This window comes from Ornithodoros turicata, chromosome 6, assembly GCF_037126465.1.
Source record: "Ornithodoros turicata isolate Travis chromosome 6, ASM3712646v1, whole genome shotgun sequence".
Lineage (NCBI taxonomy): Eukaryota > Metazoa > Arthropoda > Arachnida > Ixodida > Argasidae > Ornithodoros > Ornithodoros turicata.
The window spans coordinates 51,979,102-52,003,690 of record NC_088206.1 but is presented as its reverse complement, the minus strand read 5'-3'; the positions used below and the strand labels follow the sequence as shown (position 1 = coordinate 52,003,690).

The 24,589-nt window shown below is 46.4% G+C and overlaps 1 protein-coding gene across 1 annotated transcript in view; it reads left to right on the top strand.

Moving 5' to 3' along the window:
- LOC135396687 (calpain-A-like) overlaps window positions 1-24,589 on the top strand; it is a 65,054-nt gene that overhangs the window by 30,109 nt on the left and 10,356 nt on the right. The window contains exons 8-14 of the mRNA XM_064627792.1: window positions 290-381; window positions 554-631; window positions 701-864; window positions 6,322-6,470; window positions 8,068-8,282; window positions 18,719-18,752; window positions 19,968-20,112. Coding sequence (XP_064483862.1) covers window positions 290-381; window positions 554-631; window positions 701-864; window positions 6,322-6,470; window positions 8,068-8,282; window positions 18,719-18,752; window positions 19,968-20,112 — 877 coding nt within the window. The remainder of the gene's footprint in view (window positions 1-289; window positions 382-553; window positions 632-700; window positions 865-6,321; window positions 6,471-8,067; window positions 8,283-18,718; window positions 18,753-19,967; window positions 20,113-24,589) is intronic.

Here is a 24,589-nt window from a genome sequence, read left to right as displayed (position 1 = left end):
GTCATTCTGTATTGACCGTTGAACACGGTTTCGAAACTGTTGTTATTATTATTAAAGGACATCAGGATCTTTGAACCTATCTCATGTCTTATCCTTGTAATGATCTTAGTTAACAGTAGATTAGTTACAAAAGTGCACATTGACGGCGCAGAATTGATTTCTACGTTCATCTTCGGGATTGCCAGCTGCGGATACCAACCTCTCGATAATACTTATTCTTGAAGCAAACTTGTAGCAAGTGGCGTGTGCTCCCTTTACAATGTGCAGTACACAATAATGTTCTCCACAGTTCAGCTTAGAAGACACAGAAAATTTAGTGAGGCTGATTCGTCTCCGCAACCCATGGGGACGAAGTGAATATAATGGGCCTTGGAGCGACGTGTAAGTTCCATGCTATACTCTCTCGTAAATACTCGTGTTTTTTAGTTGTGCAATTCAGTGGAGGCACGCAAGGCAGCTTGTTGTCTAAATATTGGACAAAGCCAAAGGCTGTCGATCACCCTGTTCTTCCCTTTCTGCAAGTTAGCACTGACACACGGTACACCTCTTTCAGTTCGAAGGAGTGGAAGAAAGTCTCACAGGCCAAGCTTGAGGAATTGGGCGTTATTGTCCGAGACGACGGAGAGTTCTGGTATGTATTGCTGTTTAGTGTGGACCCGCAAACCTGTTCATATTTTGGTCGCATGGCGGATCATTGCAGGATTGAAGAGGAATATTTCCGGAATCGCTTCATAATGGTGGACATGTGTCACTTGGAGCCCGGCAGTGTTGAGGAAGACCCTGACACAAAGCGTTGGGAAACAGCAACCTTCGAAGGAAGCTGGGTGACAGGAGTCAGCGCAGGAGGATCTGACAGCGGAAACGGTAACAATCAAAATTACCGTTTCTAAACATAGAAAGCGAAACTAAAAGACCCCAGACAACAAATATGGGCAGCTACACACAGATAAACCCTGTACAGTTTTAAAAGGAAAGGACGCCAGAAAACGCATTTGCCACTACTGTTAGATATTAGTGCACGTTTTTCCTTTTTTTTTTTTTTTTTGCGCAGATGGAAACACTGAGCTACACTTTAAAAACAGTAGGTCTCTTTCATTTGGCTGTAGTCGCTGCGCCATAGTCCAAGCTGTAAAATACTTTCCTATGCTGGACAGGAAATGCGGCTGAAGTAGGCGCGGAGAATGGAAACGGACGTTATGGCCGCTTGTGTCGGTGTTTGGGCGGGTCCTTCACTTTGGGTCTTTGACCTGCCGCAAGACAGGGTATTTGTGTATGAGACGTCAGTCAGTGAAGTTACATGATCGCGAATCACGTGGCATCGATAATGCGGCTATATTTCGAGACCTAACTGAAGAGATTTTTCGAATTTTCATCTAGACGGGGAGCATTTTAAATGCGATAGCATTTCCTTAAAAAGGGACTCCGCAACGAAATCACCACAAAGGTTGTGGTATACCGAAAACCTTTGGGATGTCAGGAACATGTGCACGAAATATCTCGTTCCAAGACTGCGTAGGTTTTATTCAAACGAATTTATTACGAAGCGAGCGCTTCGCCTCTGTGAAGCGAGAGGGCACTGAAAGCAGCACACTGCTGACATCATCCGGCATGGGAGAATGCGAGGTAAGGGAGGTTGCGAAGCAGACGACAATGCTGGGTGACGTCACGCATGGAGAGCTTTGTTTTCTGCTCTTCACATTTCGGTTTCGGTTTGCTACTGTCATCATTTACTAATGAATTACGCGCCCAAAATGAATGCGAATGTTATATTCGGTATTGAGGGTGTGCTCGGTGTTCAGCATGATGCTCACCTATTCTTTTTCTTTTTTCGAATTTTTGCGAGGTCACCCCTTAACGCCCGTTTGGTGCCTCGGTGTAGACGCGTCGCGACACGCCGCTTGGAAACTTAGAGGGGTTCCCTCATTCTCACGATGTCGCGGCGCCGGTTCAGTATGGAGATTTAGAAGGTTTGAAATGATTAGAAGATATTTAGCTGATTGGAAGGTCTTTACTATCACGGTTCCGACAAACATGGTAAGCCAAGCACATGATTCCTTTGAAGTAGCTGTCATCACGCTGCTGATCCTTCCTTTGACAGCTTCCTTTATCCTATAGTTTTCGTAGGGCGCTTCCGATGCGCTAAAACACCCTAATGTGTGCTTCATTTTTGATTCCGTGTTGGCGTCACGAAGCAACTGTAGCTATGAGCGATGTGTAGAGATGGAAAGAGAATGGCAAGAAGGAGTGGTAGACAGGGGGTTTGGTGTTCGTCCTGGCTCGACTTCATGGCCAACTGTGCTGGCATTCGTCTGGAAAGTCTCCCGAAAACTCAAGGGAAAACCGTAGGAGTAGGAACCCAAAGGAAAAACCGTAGGTGGTAAGATTCGAACCCACGTCTTCCTTCGACTTCTTTCCACTTCCTAGTCTTCCGCGCGTCCTTTTCTACCACCAACGAGCGGACGCTTTTACCCACTCGGCCATCCCGCTCGTCACTCAGTGTCTGCAGAGCGCATGTCACGTGAATGTCGTCCACGTCGTTTGGCAGCACAGACGCCGCGGAGTTGTAGGCGATGTGCTGCAGAGCATTTGCGAAAGTTTAGGGTTCGCAGATGTGCCGTCATTGCTGCTGGAGATGAAGATGCGGTGGTCGAAAATGAGGAACGTGCGGCCGATAATGCCAGGGAGTGGCGTGCGACAAAGCGTACCGCAATTACACTCGACCAGAAATGTTCAGAAATGTGTACCAAAGACTGCAGTGACGAGAAGTGAACGCGTTGGCAGGCGAAACCCGTGTTTCTGCACGATGCCCGTGAGCAGGGTGTCGGAGCGAACCGAAAACCGGAACCGAAAACCGAAAAAAAACGCTATTTTGGTGCGAACCGGAACGGAATCGAAACCGTATACGTTTTTTTCGCTCAGGAGGGAAACCGGAAAATATATTTAACGGTTTTCGGTCCAAGAACTTCGCCGGTTTGGACTACGGATAGGCGAATGAAACAGACGTCGTGTGCTCTGAAGTCATGTCATGGATACTTTACGAGGGTTATGTTTACGGTGGAATGTATGTCGGTATAGTATGACCCTTAGGCTCCCTTCGTAATGGTTTATAGTTCGCGCAGACAGACCCACACAGACTTCGAGGTACATGTGACTCTGTAGCAATGTGCCGTAGTGTTCGTTTTAATTTGATCCCCAAAAAATCTCCTCAACTAAACAGCGCCCCAAGGGGGCTGCATAACGGCTTCTTTATCGGTAATGTCGCGCAACGCGTCCCTTGTTTGAGAGCAGCTAAGTTTAATACATTTACGCATACGCGAGGGCAAGCCCATGCAAAGTGGCAACTCTTTTGTGGACAAGACAGGAAGAAAATAAAACGGAGCCGTCGAGCGCGTTTGTGAATGAAGGTGTTCCTCGATTTGCGTCGTACTCGTGCGGTGGTGATTGCTGGCTAGACAGTAGCAACAGACATTCGGATGGGACGCAATCGCTCCAACCCAGCAAGAAATTACTTTACGTATGACATCACGACAAACAAGTCCGTTTGTAGCATGCGCTTCAATAAAGGAGAAAGCCCATTTGAACAGACAGTAACCTACAGGAACCAGGAGCTACCAACAAGAACATATATATATATTCCGATGATGAAGTGGGGAGGTTTTCCACTCTAGGAGTGGAACGCTACCCCATAGCTAGGGGTCTAGCTCGGGGTCTAGGTAGGAGCTACCAATTTCACAGCTGTCTATTGATATTAAATACCGTGTATGCGGAATAAACGGGTTTACATTTTGTAACACCGATTTTTTTTTTTTGTGTGGGGATGAATATTCCCAGCAGAAGCGGAACCGGTTAAAAACCGGTATGAACCGTTATTTTTTTGCTCCGGAGCAGAACCGGTACCGGATCGTTTATGATGTAACCGGAACGAAAACCGGAACGAAAAACGTTTCGGTTCGACACCCTGCCCGTGAGAACATATGATCGGGTATGCCGTTGCGCCGCACGCGAATTATGTACTGTTACAGCGCAGGGGCCGCACTTCGTCTCCTGCAATACCGCGTTTGGCAGTGCGCCAAACAGTACAGTATAATTTCTTTACCCACTTTTTTTTTAGCCACATAACCCTCCTGTGAAAACGTGATCTAATTTGCTCTGCTCGCTTTTTTTATAAAAATTCTGCAACAAATAAAAAAGGTTTAAAATTATTTTTAGTCTTTATTAGTATTATTATTATTATTATTCGTTTAGTCTTTGTTTCTTCGATACAGATTTTTCATTAAAACCTATAAGGGCTATAGACATCCTGTTTTCACTTCTATCATCTATGGGCCGGCGGACGTTCTTGGCCAAAATCCGTTCGGTAGATCGTCCGCAAAAATTCGTGAAGGAACACCACCTTTTCTTGATTTTGTTCATTGCGCATCTTCGGAGACGCGTCTTTCCTTCACCCTAATGTGAGAGGGTGAAGGAGCACAGTGCCGCCTCATGCGTCGAAGATGAACTTGAACTTGCGGAAATAAAACAGAAACACACGTATCGGGTGAGGCTATCGGAAATGCCCTTATCTTGGGTTGCATTTTCTGTTTTCTTTTAATCTTTTCCCAGGACACAAGAGGCCACAGTGTGCTCTTTCGCCCTCTCACATTGGGAGTGAAGGAAAGACGGGTCTCCGAAGATGTGCAACGAACAAAATAAAGAAAAAAATGGTGTTCCTTCACGAATTTTTTGCGGACGATCTACCGAACGAATTTCTGTTCCGAAAACGGCTACGGTATCAGGTGACGGAAAGGAAGAGATGTTCTCCTTGGGACAACTTCGTAGCTTTTATAATTAAAAAGTTAATTAACGATTTTAGGTAATTAGTCATTCGACTTCTGAGCAGCAGATGACCAAGAACGTCCGTCGGCACAGAGATGATAGAAGTGAAAACAAGATGTCTATAGCCCTTTAGTTTTTTCTTTATTAAAAATCTGTATCGAAGGAAAAAGGAGACCCTGTATATAGAAATAGAATGCAAAGAGAGAGTGTCTGAAGGCCGCGAGTTAATACACTATAATGAATAAGTGAGTCGGAGATGGGAAGTTACATGAAAGGAAGTAAAACAGTTAGTAGTTTAATAAATGAGTAGCAGACAACATTAACTCTCAGAATAATAAAAAAAAAGTTACAAATGTTAGTGATACAGATGATCGACGTTTCCGAGGTAAATCCACCTTCTTCAGGAGGAGCTAGAAGGACAAGTACAAAAGCATGCCGGTGGCTACGGCGCGGACCGCGGACGACTAGACCCCATCTGCACTCGCTCCTTGGTCTTGGAAGCGATCACGGAGCGCTAGTGTCGAATCTGCACTTGCACTGTCTGAACCACGCTGGTCTGAACCGCCGCCGTGCAATTACTGCACAGTCGCGAAACTTTTTAGTGCAGCTGTTGTGGCGGTGGCGAAGATGAAAGCTGCTCGCCGTAGCAGAAGCCACATTGAAGAGATCTGGTACGTACTCCACCGTACAACATGCATTCTCTACCAAACATGGGAAAGTTGTAAAACATGGAAAAATGGGAAGCATACCACGACCACTTCCACCTTGTGACACTTACGCACTCATGTTAAGCGATACTCAAGGACGTACGGTCCGCGCATTCCACGAATCACGCGTGACATCGCGATCCTTCTGCGCGGTGGTTGCCACAGTTAGCAGCCAGCATCGTTCGTTACCGTGTTATGTGGTTCTGCATTTAGGTGACCCTGGTTCGATTCTGTGCGCCGGTTGTGCCGTTTCCTTGGGTTTTCTTCAGACGCTTTATGACAAATGTCGGCATAGTTCCCTGTGAAGTCGATCCAGGACGCACGATCCCCCCCCCCCCCCGCGATAGTCGTGACGTTGCTCGCTTGAGTGTGGCAGCAAAAACCTGTCCAGCTCTGTGCGTGCCTGCACTGCATGTCACTGCATTATCTCTCAGTGTCATGAAGGCTGTGCTAGAGTCACTAAATAGGGAGCAGTGTACCGACCCTGAACCACGCCGGCGAGCGAGTCCGCCATTTTGAGTCATGCACGACTGCGTCGCCTAGCAATGGGAGCCTCTTCCCTAGTAGAGAACAACGCGCAGTAGAACGAGCTCGCAAGTTCGCAACTGCCGAAACCGGTTTTAGATGGAGGTGACTCAACATGGACGGCGTGTTCCTGGAAGGAGAAACCACGTGGCACGATCGGCACCTAACGGCGGCTCCGGCGCGGAAAAGGAATAGGATACTCTGTACACCTATTTAGGGACTCCATAGGCTGTGCCTCCCATGACTTGACCTGCGTGTCGTATGATGTACGCAGACAAATACGGCACCAACCCGCAGTACCTGGTAACTCTTCGAGAGCCTGACAGCGAAGACCAGGATGGGGAATGTTCTATGCTGCTGTCCCTCAGACAAAAGACCGAACGGGAAAAGGGCTGGAGAAGCATCGGATTTGCTATTTATGAGGTACGAAACTGTTTTTCCTTCCTTTTCGTACTATGTCTTTGTGTGACACCTTTCTGCGTGTGTGCAGAGTTCACTCAACGGGACCCAATGTACATCAAAAATATATGTGCAAAACATGCACATGCATGCCGAATCCTTTGTATGACTTTAAGCTTTTTAATTTTGACCAACGTAAGGAATCAAAATTGGAATCTGTGGAATAAGCATCGACAACAGCTCTGACATCAACTCCAGTGCCCGTCGACATGCTCCAAATGAGCGGGAGTGACACATACATGCTTGCAGTCCAAAGTACTCATTCAAAAGGTAACAAAGGACAACAGCAGTACACACTAGTGCATTCAGTACCATCCACTAAAAAAAAAAAAAATGGCAGCGCATCAGGAAGACAAAAAGCATTTAAAGGAGCAGAGAAACACCTCTTCATAAAATATTGGATTCGTGCTTTGGTAGGTTGCACGATAACAGCAATAAGCGTCCTTGCACTAAGGGTGATTCCATCACAAATGATCCAGAGGTGCCGCTCGACACCCATTGAATTGAATGTGAACTTTCGATGGTTCCTTATGGGTCGGAAAGAAACAAAACATTGTTCTTTTTTAAGGAAATTAGGCTTTATGGAATGCAGAGTCCCTCAAAGATGCAGTGCTTGACGAAAACCTATGCCGTTTTGAGCAGATATTACGGCCCACGTAAGGCATGGACCGTGTTAGAAAGCGTCTTATTTGACAGGGGAAAGTTCATTTTACCGTATATAAGGAATTTTCATCATCGCACTCGAAGGGCTCGCATCTTGTGGCATGCACGAAATTTGCAAAGTTTGTGTAAGTTTATGATTTTTTTTGCAATTTCAAATTTTGGAATTTCTTCCTAAAAATTTCAAGACCGCCCGTCTCGTACTGTAAACACACACAAAAAAATTAAGACCCAGGGGTGCACTGCAGGCCGCAACAAAAAAATCGGGAAGTTGTGAATATTTGACAAAATGCACATTTTTGACCTGAAAAATTCGATGTGATTAGGTCGGGATAGAAGCGTGATCAAGGTTTCATTCGATTTAAGTAACGTAGGCTTATCATCTTTTCGTAGAGGGAACCAATATACATGGCTAAAGACCACGACTTACTAGATTACAGCGGCCATATAATTGGAACCCCTTCCCAGCGCCGCATTTGGAATCTAGCGGTGGCGCTGCTCATCGGCCCGGTTATTGCTTCCTCGGGTTCTACAACACTTTGTACTTCAGCTTACCTCAGTACTTTTTTTACAAGCGGTGGGTGTCCCACGGTAGCTGCTTCCAATGCTTCTTTTCTTTCTGAAGTTGATTATCATCATGATCCACGTGTTTTCATAGGAGTTGTTGCTGTCATCTGCGTCGTCTGCTACGGTAATCGCACGTCCGCTTCCGTGCGTTCGTAATTAAAGTCTCCATTGCCCAATCATGATATAGAGTTCGCGGACCGATGTGTAGCGTTCCTAGCGGATCGTGTCGGACGGGCTCCTCATACAGTTGCCGAATATGACATGATCGCTATAATTTAGTAGGTCGTGCTAAAGACCTAGATTATGAATCTACAGCACTGGGTTTCGTCTTCAGGTAGAAGACCCAGAATCATGTGAGAAACCTCTACCCATTCAGTACCTGCGTGACCATACCTTCGTCGAGGTGGTTGAACCTCTGCCACATCGAGACTTGACCAAGCGGCTACGCGTTTTGCCGGCAACATACTGCATTGTGGTGTACACGGAAGAAGCTGACACTGACTGCGGCTTCGTGTTACGTGTATTCACTGAACAAAAGAGCGAGTGCAGGTAAGACGCCAATAATGCGATGAAGTGAGCACTTGAAGGGCTTGAAAGAAATACGTCAATGGGGTTATAAATTAGGATTACACACAAAAATACAAGTACATTGCATTACATGTACAGAGATACTGCTTGCGACGTACTTGTCTGAAATCTTCAGCCCGTGGAAAAGCTATTTCCTGTCGGCGGTGTCGCGCGCGAAGGAGCTATACCATTATCGTCACCAAGGGGAGGCCGTGGTTCGCACAGCATGCTGCATGCACCACCAATAGACGAGTTCAGAAATTCGCAGTGCTCTTTGCGCACGCATTGCATCCTGGGCGCTTGCTAAGCGGGGGAACGAATAATAATCCTTCTCATTTCGCTTTCGCTGACCTTGACACGTCGTGGACAATGGACCGGTAGGGGAGAAATCGGAACAGTTTGGAGGCCATCCATTTCTTTTGTGTTAGTAAAGTCCCACAGTTCAAAGTGGCGCTAAGTACTGTGGGATTTTCTGAACCCGTCTATCACGAGAGATCATTTGGGCGTCGTCTGCTAGCATGCTTTCGTCCATGCTAGCAGACGACGCCCAAGTTTTATAACTGATTAGTAATTTGGGGCTTTACGTAGCCAGACAACTGCGATCATGAGGGACGCCACAGTGGTCGGGTCTGTGGATTAATTTGCCCACCTGAGGGTTCTTTAACGTTCGCCGAAGTCTCAACACCCGGCACACCACATTTAACGTCCCTCGCGAAGGACGGCGTGTCTTCGCGACTTGTACCCTTCCACAAAGTTGCTACCGCCCTCCGCCGGGTTCAAACCCGCGATCTTGGGATCAGCAGGCGGACACGCTACCCACTGAGCAACCGAGGGCGACCCAAGTTTTACAGATGATGGTATCTTCAGATTGGTGTGTGTGTGCGTGTGTGGCGGGGGGTAACATTGGGTAGATGAGCAATCTGCCTGCCTAGGTTGACGGCACGTTGCTCGCGAGAGAGGGAAGTGGAAGAAAGAGCGGGGGAAATCAAAGTACCAATTAACTTATCTGCTGGTGGCGTTGTGTGCAACACGGACTCCCCTCTTACTCGGTAATGGTACCGCCCCTTCACACGCGGCGCCGCCTACAGAGGACAACTGGGCCACGGGCTTGAAATTTCATACAACTATGCCACAATCAGTACATTACATAAAAAGTACAAGCGCGGAGGGCAGTCCTCGTGCGCAAGAGAGCTTATAATCACCCGTTCCGCGTCTGAATCAGAGCAACCGACCGGTCACCTTACTCCCGCGGCGTAGCAGACGATTCTCTACAGCAAGTAAATGTTAACGGTCCGGCCACACAACACGTCCAAAAAAGCTGGGGGAGTTCGTCGCCGTTGCCCGCATTCTTGTGGACTAAGTTTCTCAGGAAATGAGCGCTTCCTGAAGGAAATACTTTTCATGACCGTTCCAGAAGTTGGTGTATTCTTATCACGCGGATAAGAAAAATCGATTTTTTTTGTGCATTTCGTGCGCTACCAGGTAAAAGGGATGTTACCTGGAACGCAAGAGAGTCGGGGTTTGCTAGCGAAGGAGAAGAAGGGGCCATAGTGACAGCGGGTAATTCCACGGAAATTAGACCAGGCCGCGTAACCCGACGTTTGCGATCTTCCGGCAAAAATATACCGGGCCATTCTATGCAAGATGATCCAAAGTGTGCGCTCGACCATCACCGATATATAAAAAAGAAAAGAAGAAGAAAAATCGGTAGGTAGAAGACCCAAGTGGAACAGTAGTGCTGGAGGACGCGGCTCAAAATACATTATCTTTAATTTTTTATAAGCCTAAATATGTACGGTAAAGTCAGAAAAGTACACCTCGCCATCTTGCCATTTATTCAGCCGCGCGTGATGTGGCGAGATACCGCATGTGATTGCTGTGGAAAGGTGTAACATCACCTACTGTGTACGTTATGCAAAGCGGGGTTCTCCCTCGCCCTCTAATGGCGCGCCTCAACGGCGTTATTTCCCTTCTGTTTCACAGGTTTTAATTACTTTCGGTGACAACTCAGGAATGCCCCTCATTAAGTGAGGTTCCGGATATGCCCTCGAAGTTTCATGTTCGTGCACGTAGTTAATCGTGCGTTAACGTAGCTCAAAAAATGTAAAACTTGCAATTTTCCCATCTTTCGGGATAGGCGGTCCATGTCAAAATAAGTGCAAGGTGCTATTCGATAAACAAGACATTCCACTACATTACGCTAAAAAATTGCAGAACTACTTTTTGAAATGCCCTATGATTTTTCCCCTTTCATTTTTTTTGCTGGAGCGCACTTGGCATTCTGCGGATACGTTGAAGTCCGTTTTCTAAGCGTGGTGTGCAGCGAAACTGTGCTACAGCTAATTGGCGGCATCTTTAAATAACTGCCAATGTTATGATTTCCCTCTTCCTTGTTACTTGTTTCTATTCCTCACAGAGAAGGTTTACGTTCCTATGTGTTCCGTCCACAAGCGGCTGCTCACAATGGTATAGAGTGTGCGGTTTTTTCCTTCGTGTTACCGCCAACAAGTTCTGTCTACATTTGTATTTATTTCCCGATTTCTTTATCCAGCACTGCTCCTTTGGGCTGCAACCTGTGCGCGAAAGATGGTGATGGTGATGTGATAAAAAAAATGGCGCTGTGAGTCGCGATGAAGTCGAACTCGGACGCTGACACAGGACGCTAACACAGGACGCTTATTGACGGATTTTGATGAACTGAGTTTAAAGGGGTTGAGACATTTTCATGGATGTGGTTCATTACATCGTGGACGCGTGGTATCACACGTCAGAATACCGAGGAAAAAAAGAATTATTCTTCTACATGCCGCACTTAGCGATACACAAGACCTCGAACGCATTCCTGTGCAAGGCGCAGACGTCACATACTGCGCAGTTGCGTCCTTTCCCATAGGGAGCCGTATAAGCAAGTCACTTCTCGTGCGCTGCCTCACTGGCGGCGTGAGGTCTGTGATGTCAGTCTCCCATGTGTTTCAGTATGCGCGGTGCCCATTTGCTTCGTTTCTATTGCCCTCTTCGCTGTAAGAGTTTCAATGCAGGCTCACATCCATGCAAAGCACGTTTTTCTTTTTCTTTTTGTATGATTAGCTGGGATAATCTGGGATGACCTGTCGCAGCTCTTTGAAGTCGGTTTGGAGAAACGATCGAACATCCTTCTTTTCGGAGACGCGAGTGTTTGACCTACATGAGATTATTTAAATCGAATCTGCTCTAAAGCTAGATTCTGTGGATCAAGGATCAAGGATAATTTATTGTGTGACAAGGTAAAAATCAGTGATGGCCAGTAGTTAACTACATGTAGTTAAACTACTAGTTAAACTACTATTTGGAGTAGTTAACTACATGTAGTTAAACTACTAGTTAAACCACTATTTGGAGTAGTTAACTACAGTAGTTATAGGTTACTCCATGCGCCAACTACTTCCGATTTTGCCGCAAGCTTTACGGCACGATTGTGCTTCCGATTTTTACCTTGAGCTACTTGTTTGATGAGAACCGAGGTGCAGAGCAATTGTGCCGTGCATGTGTACTAGATATTCACTTTTATCGCTGCTTGTGATTCATATTTAGGTGTCCAAGAACACTATAGAATGGGATTGGTGTTGATGGACAACGTTAAGTAGTTATAGATGTACTTAAAATACATCGCAGTAGTTAAAGAAGTAGTTTTAACTACCTCCCCTGAAAAGTAGTTGAACAACTAGTTAGACTACTTCATTGCAAAGTAGTTAGTAGTTATAGTTAAACTACTGTGGATGTAGTTAATGGCAATCACTGGTAAAAATACAGTTTCATCGGGACTGTTAGGGCGAGCCCTGCAATACAGTCCCTGTACGGCAAACAAATACTCAAATAATAATTGTCAGGTGGAGGAGAATATGAACTGAAGTAACATTGAAATCTCACTAAGTACACAGACAAAACATAATATATAACGTCACAGAAGGTGAACATAGTAAAACCTGTGTTAGTGTTGTCGTGTTTTCTATCAGTAAGTGTGTGTGTGGGGGGGGGGGGATATTTTTAATGCAAAGTAAAAAAAAGAGAAGGGAAAGGTTAGCCACGATGTGGGCTTGCTATTCCCTAAAGCTTTCAAGCAACCAAAAGAAGATACAAACAGCTGGGATACAGAAAATTATGAAAAAATACAGAAGAAACAGCTCCTTCACTAATCGTTGCGCATAGGACGTATCAGAGAATGCCCAGGAGTTTAGATACCCGAAGGAATCGGCAGAAAAATAGCCTCTACCCTGGAGCACTGCACGGGCCTAATTTTCAGGCCCGTGCCCGACCCAGGCCCGGCTGCTACACCCGGCCCGGCCCCGACGTCTTCTATATATTTCCAGCCCGGGCCCGAGCCCGACTCCACCGCCTCGGGGCCAGCCCGTGCCCGACTGTTTCCATGCTCAGGCCCAGTCCAAGCCCGCCTCTGCTCTATTTGTTCTCGAGGTTCGAAAGCGTATTTAGATTTACAAAAGAGCAATACGCAGCAAGGAAAAGGACGCAGCTAATTGGTGGAGAGTCAGGAGGTACATTCGAACGCATCAGCGGCTGTGTTTCTCTGCCGGCAAGCCGCCCTCTGCTTGGTGTTTGCTTGCTTGGGAACGCGGCGCGCAGCGGCGCGTGGACGTATGTACATTGCGGTTCAAGAGAGACTCATCGCCGCTGTATTGCACATGCTCCGGTATTAGTTCCTCTTTCTTGAACCCTCACGCGAACGAAATATATGTCAGAACACCTAACCTAACCGACCCTCTTGCCGGGCTCTCATAAAAATGAAATGTGTCAGAACACTTAACCTCACAGACCCTCGTGTCAGACCCTCACGAGAACGAAATATGTCCCAACACCTAACCTGACTGACGGTCGTGCAGGACCCCACACCGATCGTCCCCAAATGTGTGTGAGTGCACGCGTGAAATCCAGACCCATTCACGAAATACGCATGATCACATGTAAAAAAGTAATAGTTCCCAGATGAGAATACCTGATATCCCATACCCAATGGGGAAAAAAAGTACCGTGAAAATTCAGCTGTCCAGTCTCGTGAAGTGAAATATATTCGCTACATGCCCGACCATGCCTGACGTTGTCAAGCCCGTACCCGGCCCGGGCCCGGTGGCTGAAGCCCGAGCCCGGCCCAGGCCCGCCTAAAAAACGCCAAGCCCGGCCCCGTGCAGTGCTCTACTCTACCCTATGAACAAGTAACAAAGTACCAAAGGATTGGCTGTTTGGATTTGTACTGTGTGAGATAAAAGGTCACCGTTGCTATCAAACTTGACAAGGAGCACTCACTGGTCATTAGGGGTCCTCTCAGCCCAACGGGCGAAGCTCACAGATGAAAATTTTGAACATCAACATCTGCGTTGCAATAAATCGTACATGTAAGTTACGTTCATCCGTGACCCTTGTTTGTGCCCAACATTGCTTGCATTGATTTGCGGAATGCACTTATGTGACTCAACCGAAAATCGTACAAATTATAAGCAAAACCTCATAAAGTAATGCAAAGGTAACGGCATTATTTATCAGAAGTAACGGCGTTAGTAACGCTTTACCTACTACCGCAACAGTAACGAATAACGTAACGCGTAACTTTTTGAAAAACTAGTGAGTAACGGCAGTGCACTACAAAATAAAAGTAACTTTCCCACCTATGCTCCAGAGCCACTTTACTGTCGGTGAGGATCGACCGGGCCCTGGGCGCACAAGAGGAGACATGTCTCAAAGCGGCCAGTAGTGCGAATGCCTCGGCCTCAGCAGATGACATATGAAGGAGCTTGAAGCCGTGCTCAGCTCCATCATCTGGGATGCAGAACCCAGCAGACGACCCAACTAGAGAAACTGAAGCATCGGTGTATATTTGGGTTCGATGCCGGTGGTGACTGTAGATGTGGTACAAGGTCAGTTGGCAGGCCACAACTGTTGGCACAACCCTCTTTTTCTTAAGGCCCGGAATTGACGTTTGTACAGTGGGGTCCAGTGGGGACGCAAAGGGGGTCCGGGCGGAGGCTGAGGTTGAGGGGATATTGCTTCGTAAACGGCAGATAGCTTGACTGAATGCAGATGCGGGATAACGTTGCGCAATGTCACAGAGGTAATGGGCTGGATGGCGGGCAAGATGACGTGTGTACGCGTGTAAGGCGACACTATCGTGAATAATAAACACCGATGGCTCGCGTGCCTCCGCCAAAACAGAGAAGGTTTCCGTTGTCTTTGGCACTCCAAAACAGAGACAGAGGCTGCTGGCTTGAATATTGAGCAGCTCCCGCTCGTGAGTGTTGGAGATCCCATAAAGGACAGGCAGGCTATAGCGCATAACGCCAAGCAACAGGGAGCACTGCACACGATGGAGGTCAGCACGGGACTGGCCCCATGTGGATCTACAGAGGTGCCGGAGCACATTACAGTATATGCGGGCGCTAGCAGAAAGGGAGTTGATCTGCCGCGACCATGTCAGTCGCCTATGAATGATGATGCCTAGATATCGATAATGCGAGACGTAGTTCAGTCTAGAGCAAGCTGGCAATAGGGGGTAGTTGGTGAAGCAGCGGCGCGTGAATGCCATAGCTAATGTCTTAGCCGGCGAGACAGACAACCCAATGTCAGCAAGATGCGCCGCAAGAAGGTCTAAGGCATGTTGCAGACGACGCTGAATGGCATCACGGCGCGCTGCAGAGGTCCATCTGTAAATGTCATCGGCATAGATCGTGATATGGGTATGCTTGGGCAGAACAGAAAGGAGATGCGCCAGGATGACATTAAACAAGAGCGGGCCGAGGACGCTCCCCTGTGGAACTCCACGATGCACAAAGTAGTTGGCACTGTCACCATCTGCTGTGCGTACGAACAGACACCTGTCAGAGAGGAAGGCTTGCAACCAGGCAAGGGTACAGCCGGCCACACCAGCTTGTTGAAGCGACGCGACTACAACATTATGGAGAACATTGTCGCATGCTTTCGCTACATCCAGAAAGACAGCGGCCGTTAGACTTTGCCCATCAGACTTTGCTTGCTGGGTGGAGGATACGAGATCGATCGATGACATTGTCAATCGCGATGTGATATCTTTCGTCAGGCGGAGCTTTACAGTTCGAGAAAGAGAACCAACGTTCCCCAACTCAGGATCGAACCAGATGATCTTAGCTGTCTCCTCGACGTTGCCGTAGTTCACAAGCGCTGCTCGTATATCGGGCTCCTTTACAGCAGTAGGAACCCAGTTCAACCGCAAATGAAGAACTGGAATCGTGGCCTCTAATACGACACACTTCTTGCCCTTAACTGTGAGCACACGGTGAGACAAGAAGCTTGTTTTCGCTGCAGGGGTTCTAAACTGCAAGAGTCAGACATAGTTGTAGTGGTACTGACCCAGATCTTCTACGTCAGTGAATTGGAGAAGGGGCCGAAGAGCGAGCTTGAAGTCCGTCACAGTCTAAGGCCTACCGGTGACATCGGCATGGAGAACGGAGCAGAGACAGAAGTCCACAGAGGAGGAGAACCGAGGGAGATAATTTTGTAGTCGTCAGAGGGTTGCACAGAGTTAGTGGAAATAATAGGACGGGAACTAGAAACAGAGGGCTAAGTAATAGTAATCAGTAAGTGGATAAATGTATGAAAACTTCGGTTATTTGGGATGAGGAGAAAAGAAACAGCAGTAATGTGGACCCACAACAAGGAAGCAAACAGAAGCTATGCGGAAGCACCCAACAAGGACATCAACACAGTGGCGTAGCCACGTGGCGACTTGGGTGAGTGAGTGGGTTGGGGGGGGGGGGGGGCTCAAACCGCCCCTACCTTCCACGGGCCAACCTACGCAAATCTGTCTCGCGTACAAAGCAAGAGACACCGTCCCTTTCTGGAACCTAGTCTATTCCTTCCACAGTTACCCTTCAACTCCACGTCCCAACCTCCTCTTCATCCAGCATATACAGGGTGTCCCAGAAAACGTGTCCTTGGATTACAATTTAAAACAAAAAACTACACCACCTACAATCATGCGGTCAACGACATTTGTTCTTACTATGTTTTTGCCACCTACTGATATGAATGTCGTGTAACGTAAGTTGGATTATGTAAATTTTTGCGAACTGAAGTCGGAAAGTTGCCAGGTAAAGGTCACTTTTTTACCCCACCAATGTGAAGAGCGTCTCTAATATACTCACATTAATGATAATTGACAGGGATATTCAAAAATAGCCGAAGAAATAGCCGAACATCATGCTCTACGGAGCTCCCAGAGGATAGCGCGCCACGAATTTTTCAGTGGAATCATTGTTAGTGCGACGAAAGGAGGTTGGGAACCAAGCCCACATCGGAATTGCAGAAAGGGATAACGCAGCTTAACGGCTTATCGCGTCCGGCTTTCGCTGGGATCATGCTTTCCTTCTCCCAATTTCAGGAACTGTCACTTTTTCTACTATCACTCTGTGAGCTGGGCTTGGAACCTCCTTTCGTCGGACTGAGAGCGATTGCGCTCAAAAGTCGTCGCTTATGGTGCGGCGCTCCGAAGAGCACGCCGTTCGGCTTTTTTTTTTTTTTCCCGATGGGATAGCTCGTGAATATCACTGTCAATTATCATGAATTTGAGTGAATTCCGCAAGCTCTTCATATTGGTGGGGTAAAAAAGTGATCTTGGCTTGGCAAATTTCCGAGCTCAGTTCGCAAATATTTATATAATTAAACTTACGATATATGACATTCACATCAGGAGGTGGCAGAAACCTAGGAAGAACCAATGGCGCTGACCGCATGTTTCTAGGTGGCGTAGTTTTTTATTATAATTCAATTACACGCTTTCTCGGACACCCTGTATATTCAGGGTGTTTCACCTTATTCACCTTATATACAGAGTCCTCCTGCGGTTATCCACCGCACACCCAACAAAAACTCTGCACAGTATCGGAACAGAAATAGTCGAAAAAAATTAGTAAAAACTACACTTTAGCCCCGCCTGCTTGATTTTCTCAATGAAGGGCACACGGAATGTGCGTGCAGAGGAGGAAGTGTCCCAGCCTTCATTTGTTTTGCCTTCCTTGTTTGTCATAAGACTGTTGTCAACAGCATCAACGTCAAAGCAGGTCAAAGAAAGGTAAAACAAGGGGCGTGAACACTTCCTCCTCTCCCCGCATCTTCTTTGCGACAATCAAACAGGCGGGGCTAAAGCGGAATTTCTACTCTCTTTTTTTTCCCGACTATTTCCGTTGGGATACTGCGCGTAGTTGGGACTGTGGTTATTCGTGGATGACTTCATATTTCTATAAAAACAAGTGAGGTTCGCTTGGCAGTTTTCAAAGTTCAATTTAAAATTCGCTAAAGCCTTCTTCAAATGGAAAAAAAAAGAGAAAGAAAGAAAGAGAAACAGAAAATGAAAATTCTCACTTTACAAAGTAGTATTCCAATTTGCTAGCATTATACTGTGGAATACCTTGTTTATCGAATAGCACCTTGCACTTAGTTCGACACTGACCGCCGCAACCCCAAAATGACCGCTGAAAGTTGGGACAATGGAAAACTTTTACATTTTCGAGCTCCGCTAACGCGCTATGTACTACGAACACGAACATGAAATTTCGAGGGTATACCTGGAGCCAAACTCTATGAGGGGCAGTGAACACTTCACTCCTGATTTGCCACCGAAATTATAGTTAAAAACTGTCAAACAGAAGGGAAATAACACAGTTTAGGAGCACGATTCGAGGGTTGGTGAACAACCCGCTTTGCATAACGGACACTGTGGGTGATATTACAACTTAACAATCACATGCGGTGTCTCGCCACATCACGTGCGGCTGAATAAGGGGCAAAAAGATGTTTTTTTTTTTCTGACTTGTATTTGTATTTTATTATCCGAAATGTATTTTGAGCTGCGTCCTTCCTACTGTTGTTCGTGGAACTACTCTTCCAAGTGGGTCTTCTAAACGCACAATTTTCATCTTTTTCAAATTTGTTCAAAAAGGAGACATTTTAGCCTTTGCTTGCAACTTTGGCATTTTTGAGAGGACAAGTATGTGACGCCCAGCAACGTTAAATCGGCTACTCCCTGTCTACGTGCAAGGAAACGCACAGAAATTGTTTCGACTTCGTGGAACGTACGGTTGTAGTTGAGGAAGCCTTCAAAGTCGCGACTGGCGTCAGGCCTGAAGACTAGCGTATTTTTCTTCCTCCCCCACCCCTCCTCTCGAAAACGGCCGCAGTTTGAATAACGGAAAGAGGCTGTTCTTTTCTTTTTAGTCATTTTGCATGAACTAAAAATATATTTTTGCCAGAAGTGCGCAAACGTCGACGTACACGGCCTGGTCCAATTTCGATGGATTTACCCAACAGTGGTAACGCTCCCGAGACTGGGCTCCCGGTACACTCCCATCGGAACTTGCGATGCCCATGCCTTTGTTAACTACTCCTGGTATATTCCTTTTCAGAGAATGTGATGGCAGTAATGTGTGCGTTCCTAAGGTGAGGAAGTTTCAGCTTTATTCGTACGCATATTTCCCACTTGAGTGTTCCCTAACGTGTACTGAAATATCAAGCAGACAAAAAGAAAGCGTACCGACCTTGAGCATGCGAAGAAAGAGAAGTGAAGGCACTAGCTGTACTCTTGCATTAGATGTCGCGGTACGGCAAAGCACACATGTCACGATTTATGTACGCCAGAATGTCAAATGTAGCACGAATAACAATTAAAAAAAAGTAACCGGAAAATAGCAAAGTTGCCGAAATTTCTGCGCCACTGGAGTCAGAAATAAGCAAAATAGCGCAAGTAGCCTAATCTGGCAACCATTATCAGGGAAGGAAGGAACAAAAACCATGTGGCAACAGCAATTTCCCATATATAACCAAATATTTTATGTTACTCACGTGTCGAAAGAGCGCACATAAGCGATCGTCAGGCCTAACATCGGCGGCAAAACGTATTATTTTTGGGTTAGATGGATGAGCGTAAGATGAAATTGTTAACTACGCGTGTAAGGCGACACTATCGCGAATAATAAGCACCGATGGCTCGCGTGCCTGAATGAGGGTTTGATGCGTTGACAGCACATAGTATAGCTGCGTCAGAGGTGCATCATGGGCCTTGCCGCACGTTCCTGGTCAAATGATGGCGGACATAAAAGAATATCATTCTTTCCAGAATATTTATATAGAGGCAAACATCAAAACCGCTAAAGGCAGAAAATAATCATATACGCGCTTGCATTCATTTCTTCACTCGCAACTCTATAGATGTCGTTTGCGATGTAGCTCGCGAACCCTGCGAAATCGGTTTGAACGGGAACGAATATCGCGGTTCGGGATATTCCCGGTGACAACACTATACGCAGCCTTTTTGTTGGCTGTGTAGAGAATAGGAACGGTCTTGATCCCCTTGAAACAGTGAAGCTTGCTTTGCCGACGACGGGCAAGCGGCACCGTCCGGTGCCGGTCACGTCCGCGCACACTGGGGGCGCTTTACTACCGAAATCTACATTTGTGCTCTTTGTCCGTGGGAATGAGGGCGTTGAGCGTAACACTGTCACTAGGTAACCTCCGTTATGAAGCATCAGCAGAAAAAAAAAAAAAAGAAAAAAGAAATAGCATGTGATATCTCCCGGAGAAAAAAAAGAAATTGACAAGCACTTTAATGTGAAGATTAAGAACCAGTGACCGCAACATGGTCTCTTTCGCTCCTAGCCACTGGAAACCAACGAAGGAGGCGACACAAAGGAGGAAGAAATCCCGCAGTACTTCAATAAGATCTACAAAGAAGTTACAGGCCATAAGGAAGCAGCGAGTCCGGGCGATCTTCACGTGATTCTGAGAAAAGTTTTCCAAGAAGGTAGGTTGCACCGCAGTTCGTACTTTAATGCTTTGCTTGCAACATCGGATCGAAACGGTGTTAGATGGAGCAGTGTCACTGTCAGAGCAGTCGAATCCAACGTTTCGCACACCAGCCGCTTGTGCCATAAATTGCAGATGCTGAGCGAATAATTAAGACAAACAGAACATTTAATCAACGCCCAAGCAATGAACTGAAACTGCATGGGCGTTGGTGAGTCTTAAATGTTGTCTTAATTGTTCCTTCAACTTCTGCAATCACCTTACCATAAAAATTTGCCGCCTGCCTCCGCTTGTTCGCCCGTGTATCACTGTGAGCGCGCTTGCAACAAGACTAAGTGAATGGTTCAGAGTGAATGTGTGTCTGATAAAATAGCATAAACGCCGGCTGGACACCGGCACTTAATTTCCATCAACCACCGTTGGGGGAGAGGAAGAGGTGAAGCAGATGCTCTTTCTTGTGAAAATTTGAAACATGGAAGCTGTCAAAAAGCTAACCACTACGCTACACTGGCACGGCTTAACCGCAATTTGCCACGGGGCCTCATTAACGAACACTTTCCAACATGTGCTTCTTTCAGTTCGTTTTTCTCTTGCTTACAATTTCGCAAAACATCATAACCAACAATCTGTGACAGGAACTTGATCTGGCTTCACCTATACACTCCCGGGCTGTGCAGGGCAGCTAGACCTTAGGATAGACTGATAGTAGCAACGAAAGCTGTCGGCATTCCGTTCGCGTAAGTGCCGCCGTGGGAACGTTTCGTCTGAGCGACGTTTTCGCACAAAAATGTGAATCGTGCGTATTTGTATGCCCGAACTAATGTCAGTGAGTCTGTTTTAGGGCCACAGTTAGGACTCAAGGTGATCGTGCACAGTGCGGGCGTATACACGGAGTACCACTATATGGGAAGCATACTGGCCTATATGTCACTCGTGTGTCTACACACACTCACAAGCACTAATTTTTGCGCATCTGCGAGGGGTGGAGGGGAAATCGGGACGTCGGGTACGATGGGGCGCTTGACGACATGTTGCTCCTGTGAATATTGTTTGGTCAACCGACATCGTAGGGCACCTTGCCGGCGTACGCCTTCATGTCAGGCGCAGACCCCGAAAAATCCGCTGAAACCACGACAGCCAGACCGGACACAGGTCCGCACCAGCGTGCTTTGTTGATGTCACGCAGCCCATGAATGCATTTGCTAGGTCACCTGTCGACGATGATAATGACCGGATAATATGTAGTGGATATGAAAGCTGCTACCTCCCGTTGTGGCATTTTATCTGCTCGAAAAGACGTGTACGGTGTCGTGGTGTTGGTGGTTTATTGTAGCAACGGAAGATACGTTCAGAAAACAGAATTGCCGTCGTATCGAATGAAAGCACATGGCGCGTCTGCAGCCTGGTGCTCGCGTGGCTCAAGGCTGGGCTCCTTGTGATTTCGAAGTGCAGGAATTCAGAAATTGTCAAAAAATGGCGCAGTCCGCCGACTTGAGATAAAGAAACGTACCACAACAAAACTGTCACAGTGTGTCACAGTGCGTTGGAGCGGAATGTCACACGCTAAACAGCTTGGCGGCTCACGATTATTTAGAGTGATGGTCTAATGGGGAACAAGTTCCCGATGTTTCGTTAGCACACCACACCAGAAGGGGTAGCGGTAATAACTAGAGGTGTGCGCGGGTGTTCAGATCCCGACCAGCATCTGCACCCGCGGTGAAAATTGCGGGTATTTACCCGGATTTACCCACAACTATTCCGAAGAAGTAATGTTAACACTGTAACAAATATATTTCGCGCAAAGCAACATCGAACACCTTCACTACAGATAATGAAACGGTAGTTGCCTAATTTGCTATTATATGCTTCCTAATCTTTTTTCTAAACTACTGAGAACTGTAAAAGGTGGTGATTCGGTCAAGGCCAAAAGGATCCCCTTGAACGACAGTATGACAACATACGACTGACTGGCACATATCTTCACAGTATTATGTTCCGTACACTAATGGCACAACCTTTGGAGCCCTCACGGTTGTTACCACACGGTCATTGACATTCGTCAGCGTTGTTCGCGAATGACCACCGCGCGAAAACTGACCAGCTTTCCGCCTACCTCCCTAAAATAGAAGGCAGAAAAAAAAAAACAAAAAAAACAAAAACATTTGATACCGACTGCTTGTCGCAGCGGTTAAAGTAAAAATGTTACTGCTGCTTAAAATATTTAAAAATAGTATCACTATTTATTTCTTTATTTTTGTATGTGTGTGTTACTGGATGTTGTCTTCGTTTCAACTTGACATATCACGTACAACGGCGTGTTTGGACATCGAAACACTCGCTACACTTGTTGTTACGCTCGATAAGTCACCGAAGACTTTCAACACCGTCAACTTAGACACTGTCCCTCAGTGACCATCGCGGTACCGGGAGCACATTGCTCATGCTTGAAGTTGTTCAAGTAACGCAGATATTTTCGCATGCTCGTGGACGCCATGGTATCACTGACCCTGAGGGCGAGCAACAGAAACCGACCGATAAGTAATGAATAACTACCGATCCGCACCTTGCATGTCTCTCTCGAAAAATGCAGTTGTACCCGTAAAACTATTTATTTGTGTATTTCCTGTATCCAGCATTGCCCGCAGCGTATGGTTGACCACCAACAACAGCCTTTTCCTGGACAATAGTCCACAGTAAGATCCACTTTAACTGACCGTTCGGCCATATTATGTCAGAATAACGCCACGCAAGCAGCTTCCATAGATTCCGGCAGTCCTTTCGCACACGTACGCAGTTGTCAAAATCAGGTTGCGAGGTCTACTGCTATAGCCTGTATCTCCTTCGTGAGACGCGCTGTAAAAAAGTTCTCCAAGATTTCAAGTCGACATATCCTAAGTGCCTGTCGTCCAAACAATGTCCACCTATCATCGGAACTGTCGGTTCCCTGAATGCACGAAGTTGTCGAATGCACGTGAGGGGAGCTACTTCTGCAGCCGATATCTCCCACGTTAGTCGCGTTACGAAAAAGTTCTCCCGGATTCTGGGACTACATGCCTTAAGGTACCTGCCGTCCAGACCATTTTCCTGTAGATGCAAAATTGTCGGTTCCCTAGCGGTGACTTTTCCCCATAGTGATCAATGTCTTAGCGATAGTCATTGGGGAACCAAGACGAATGGTGCTATCGCCATCAAATTTTGTGAAGGTAGTCACCATGAACCCTTCACGTCATATCAGAGAGAACTTTGCCGTCCTACGTACGCGAACAGAATTATAGGCAACATTGTCTGCCGAATACATGTATGTCTATGGGGCCTGTGCTTCAAGCTTCACCTGATGCCAAGGCGAATGTGGTGAAGTGCGCTTTACGTTTTGGCACAGATTGTTGGGAATGTATAATGCGATTGGTATCTCTGTCACCAACGCGACAGTCGTCGCAGTCGTTATAGAAACAGATACAGGCAATAACCTTATCAGTCGGCTTGGCTACAATGGTAACAAACAACTTTATTTCGAGATGATGAGTGCGGAGTTCCATCATGTTACACACTAATGGAGCCTTTGGAAGTTTGCTGTATTTAGGCTTAACCATCAGTATATAAAGCTGGTGAAAGTGGTGGAAGTGGTGGCGTCATCAGATGTCCTTGCCTGACGGATCGTGTCGGGTAACTTTGCCGAACATATATTCCGGCAGTTGATATGTTCGGAGCAACCTAATCATAACTGCTGAGAGATGCTGCCCATTTTTTTCTGTAGTGGTGTCAGCTGTGTATCCCTGAGCAAGGGGGACTGTACATCATTCTCACTCTCTCCTGTTCAACCACCGAATTTTTCTTCACTCTTTCATCCTTCCCCTGTAACATCCCTTCCCTGTAGCGAGCAGACATGTAAAATTACTTTTCAAAGCTAATTGATTGACGATTACAACTTCGTGCTCATAAAATCCAGTTTTCGATAGCCAGTGTTTGATCGAATCAATTAGTTTTCATGCACCAACGAGAACTTTCCGCCAGTGTCGTGTTTTTAATGTTCCGAGATTTAGCTCACTGACTCCCCTGGCCCGTGTGCAGCTTCTTTATAATAATGGAATTTGTGACATTGACGTTTTTGATTGTACAATGTTTTACTAATTAATGTTCCACTGATTTGTACTAACCATTGTACCATATTAGAAGGCCATCGCGCTGTTTATGGACAAGCTAATAAATAAAAGCAAGGCATAAAAGTAACTAAATTGCGGTAATAATTACGAAATAAGAATTGTAACTCAATTACAACTACGTTTACCATAAAAGTAATTGAGTTACACTGAAATACATTGATTTCAATACATAATTTTTCTCCATAACTTCAATGTACGTATATTAAATGAAATAACAAACGAAGAGCATAGGCAAGACCAAGCGGAAACAGATGCTCCATTGCAGCACTGCTGGGTAGCCTTGTATTATATGACATGAGGGCTTCAACCCTTATA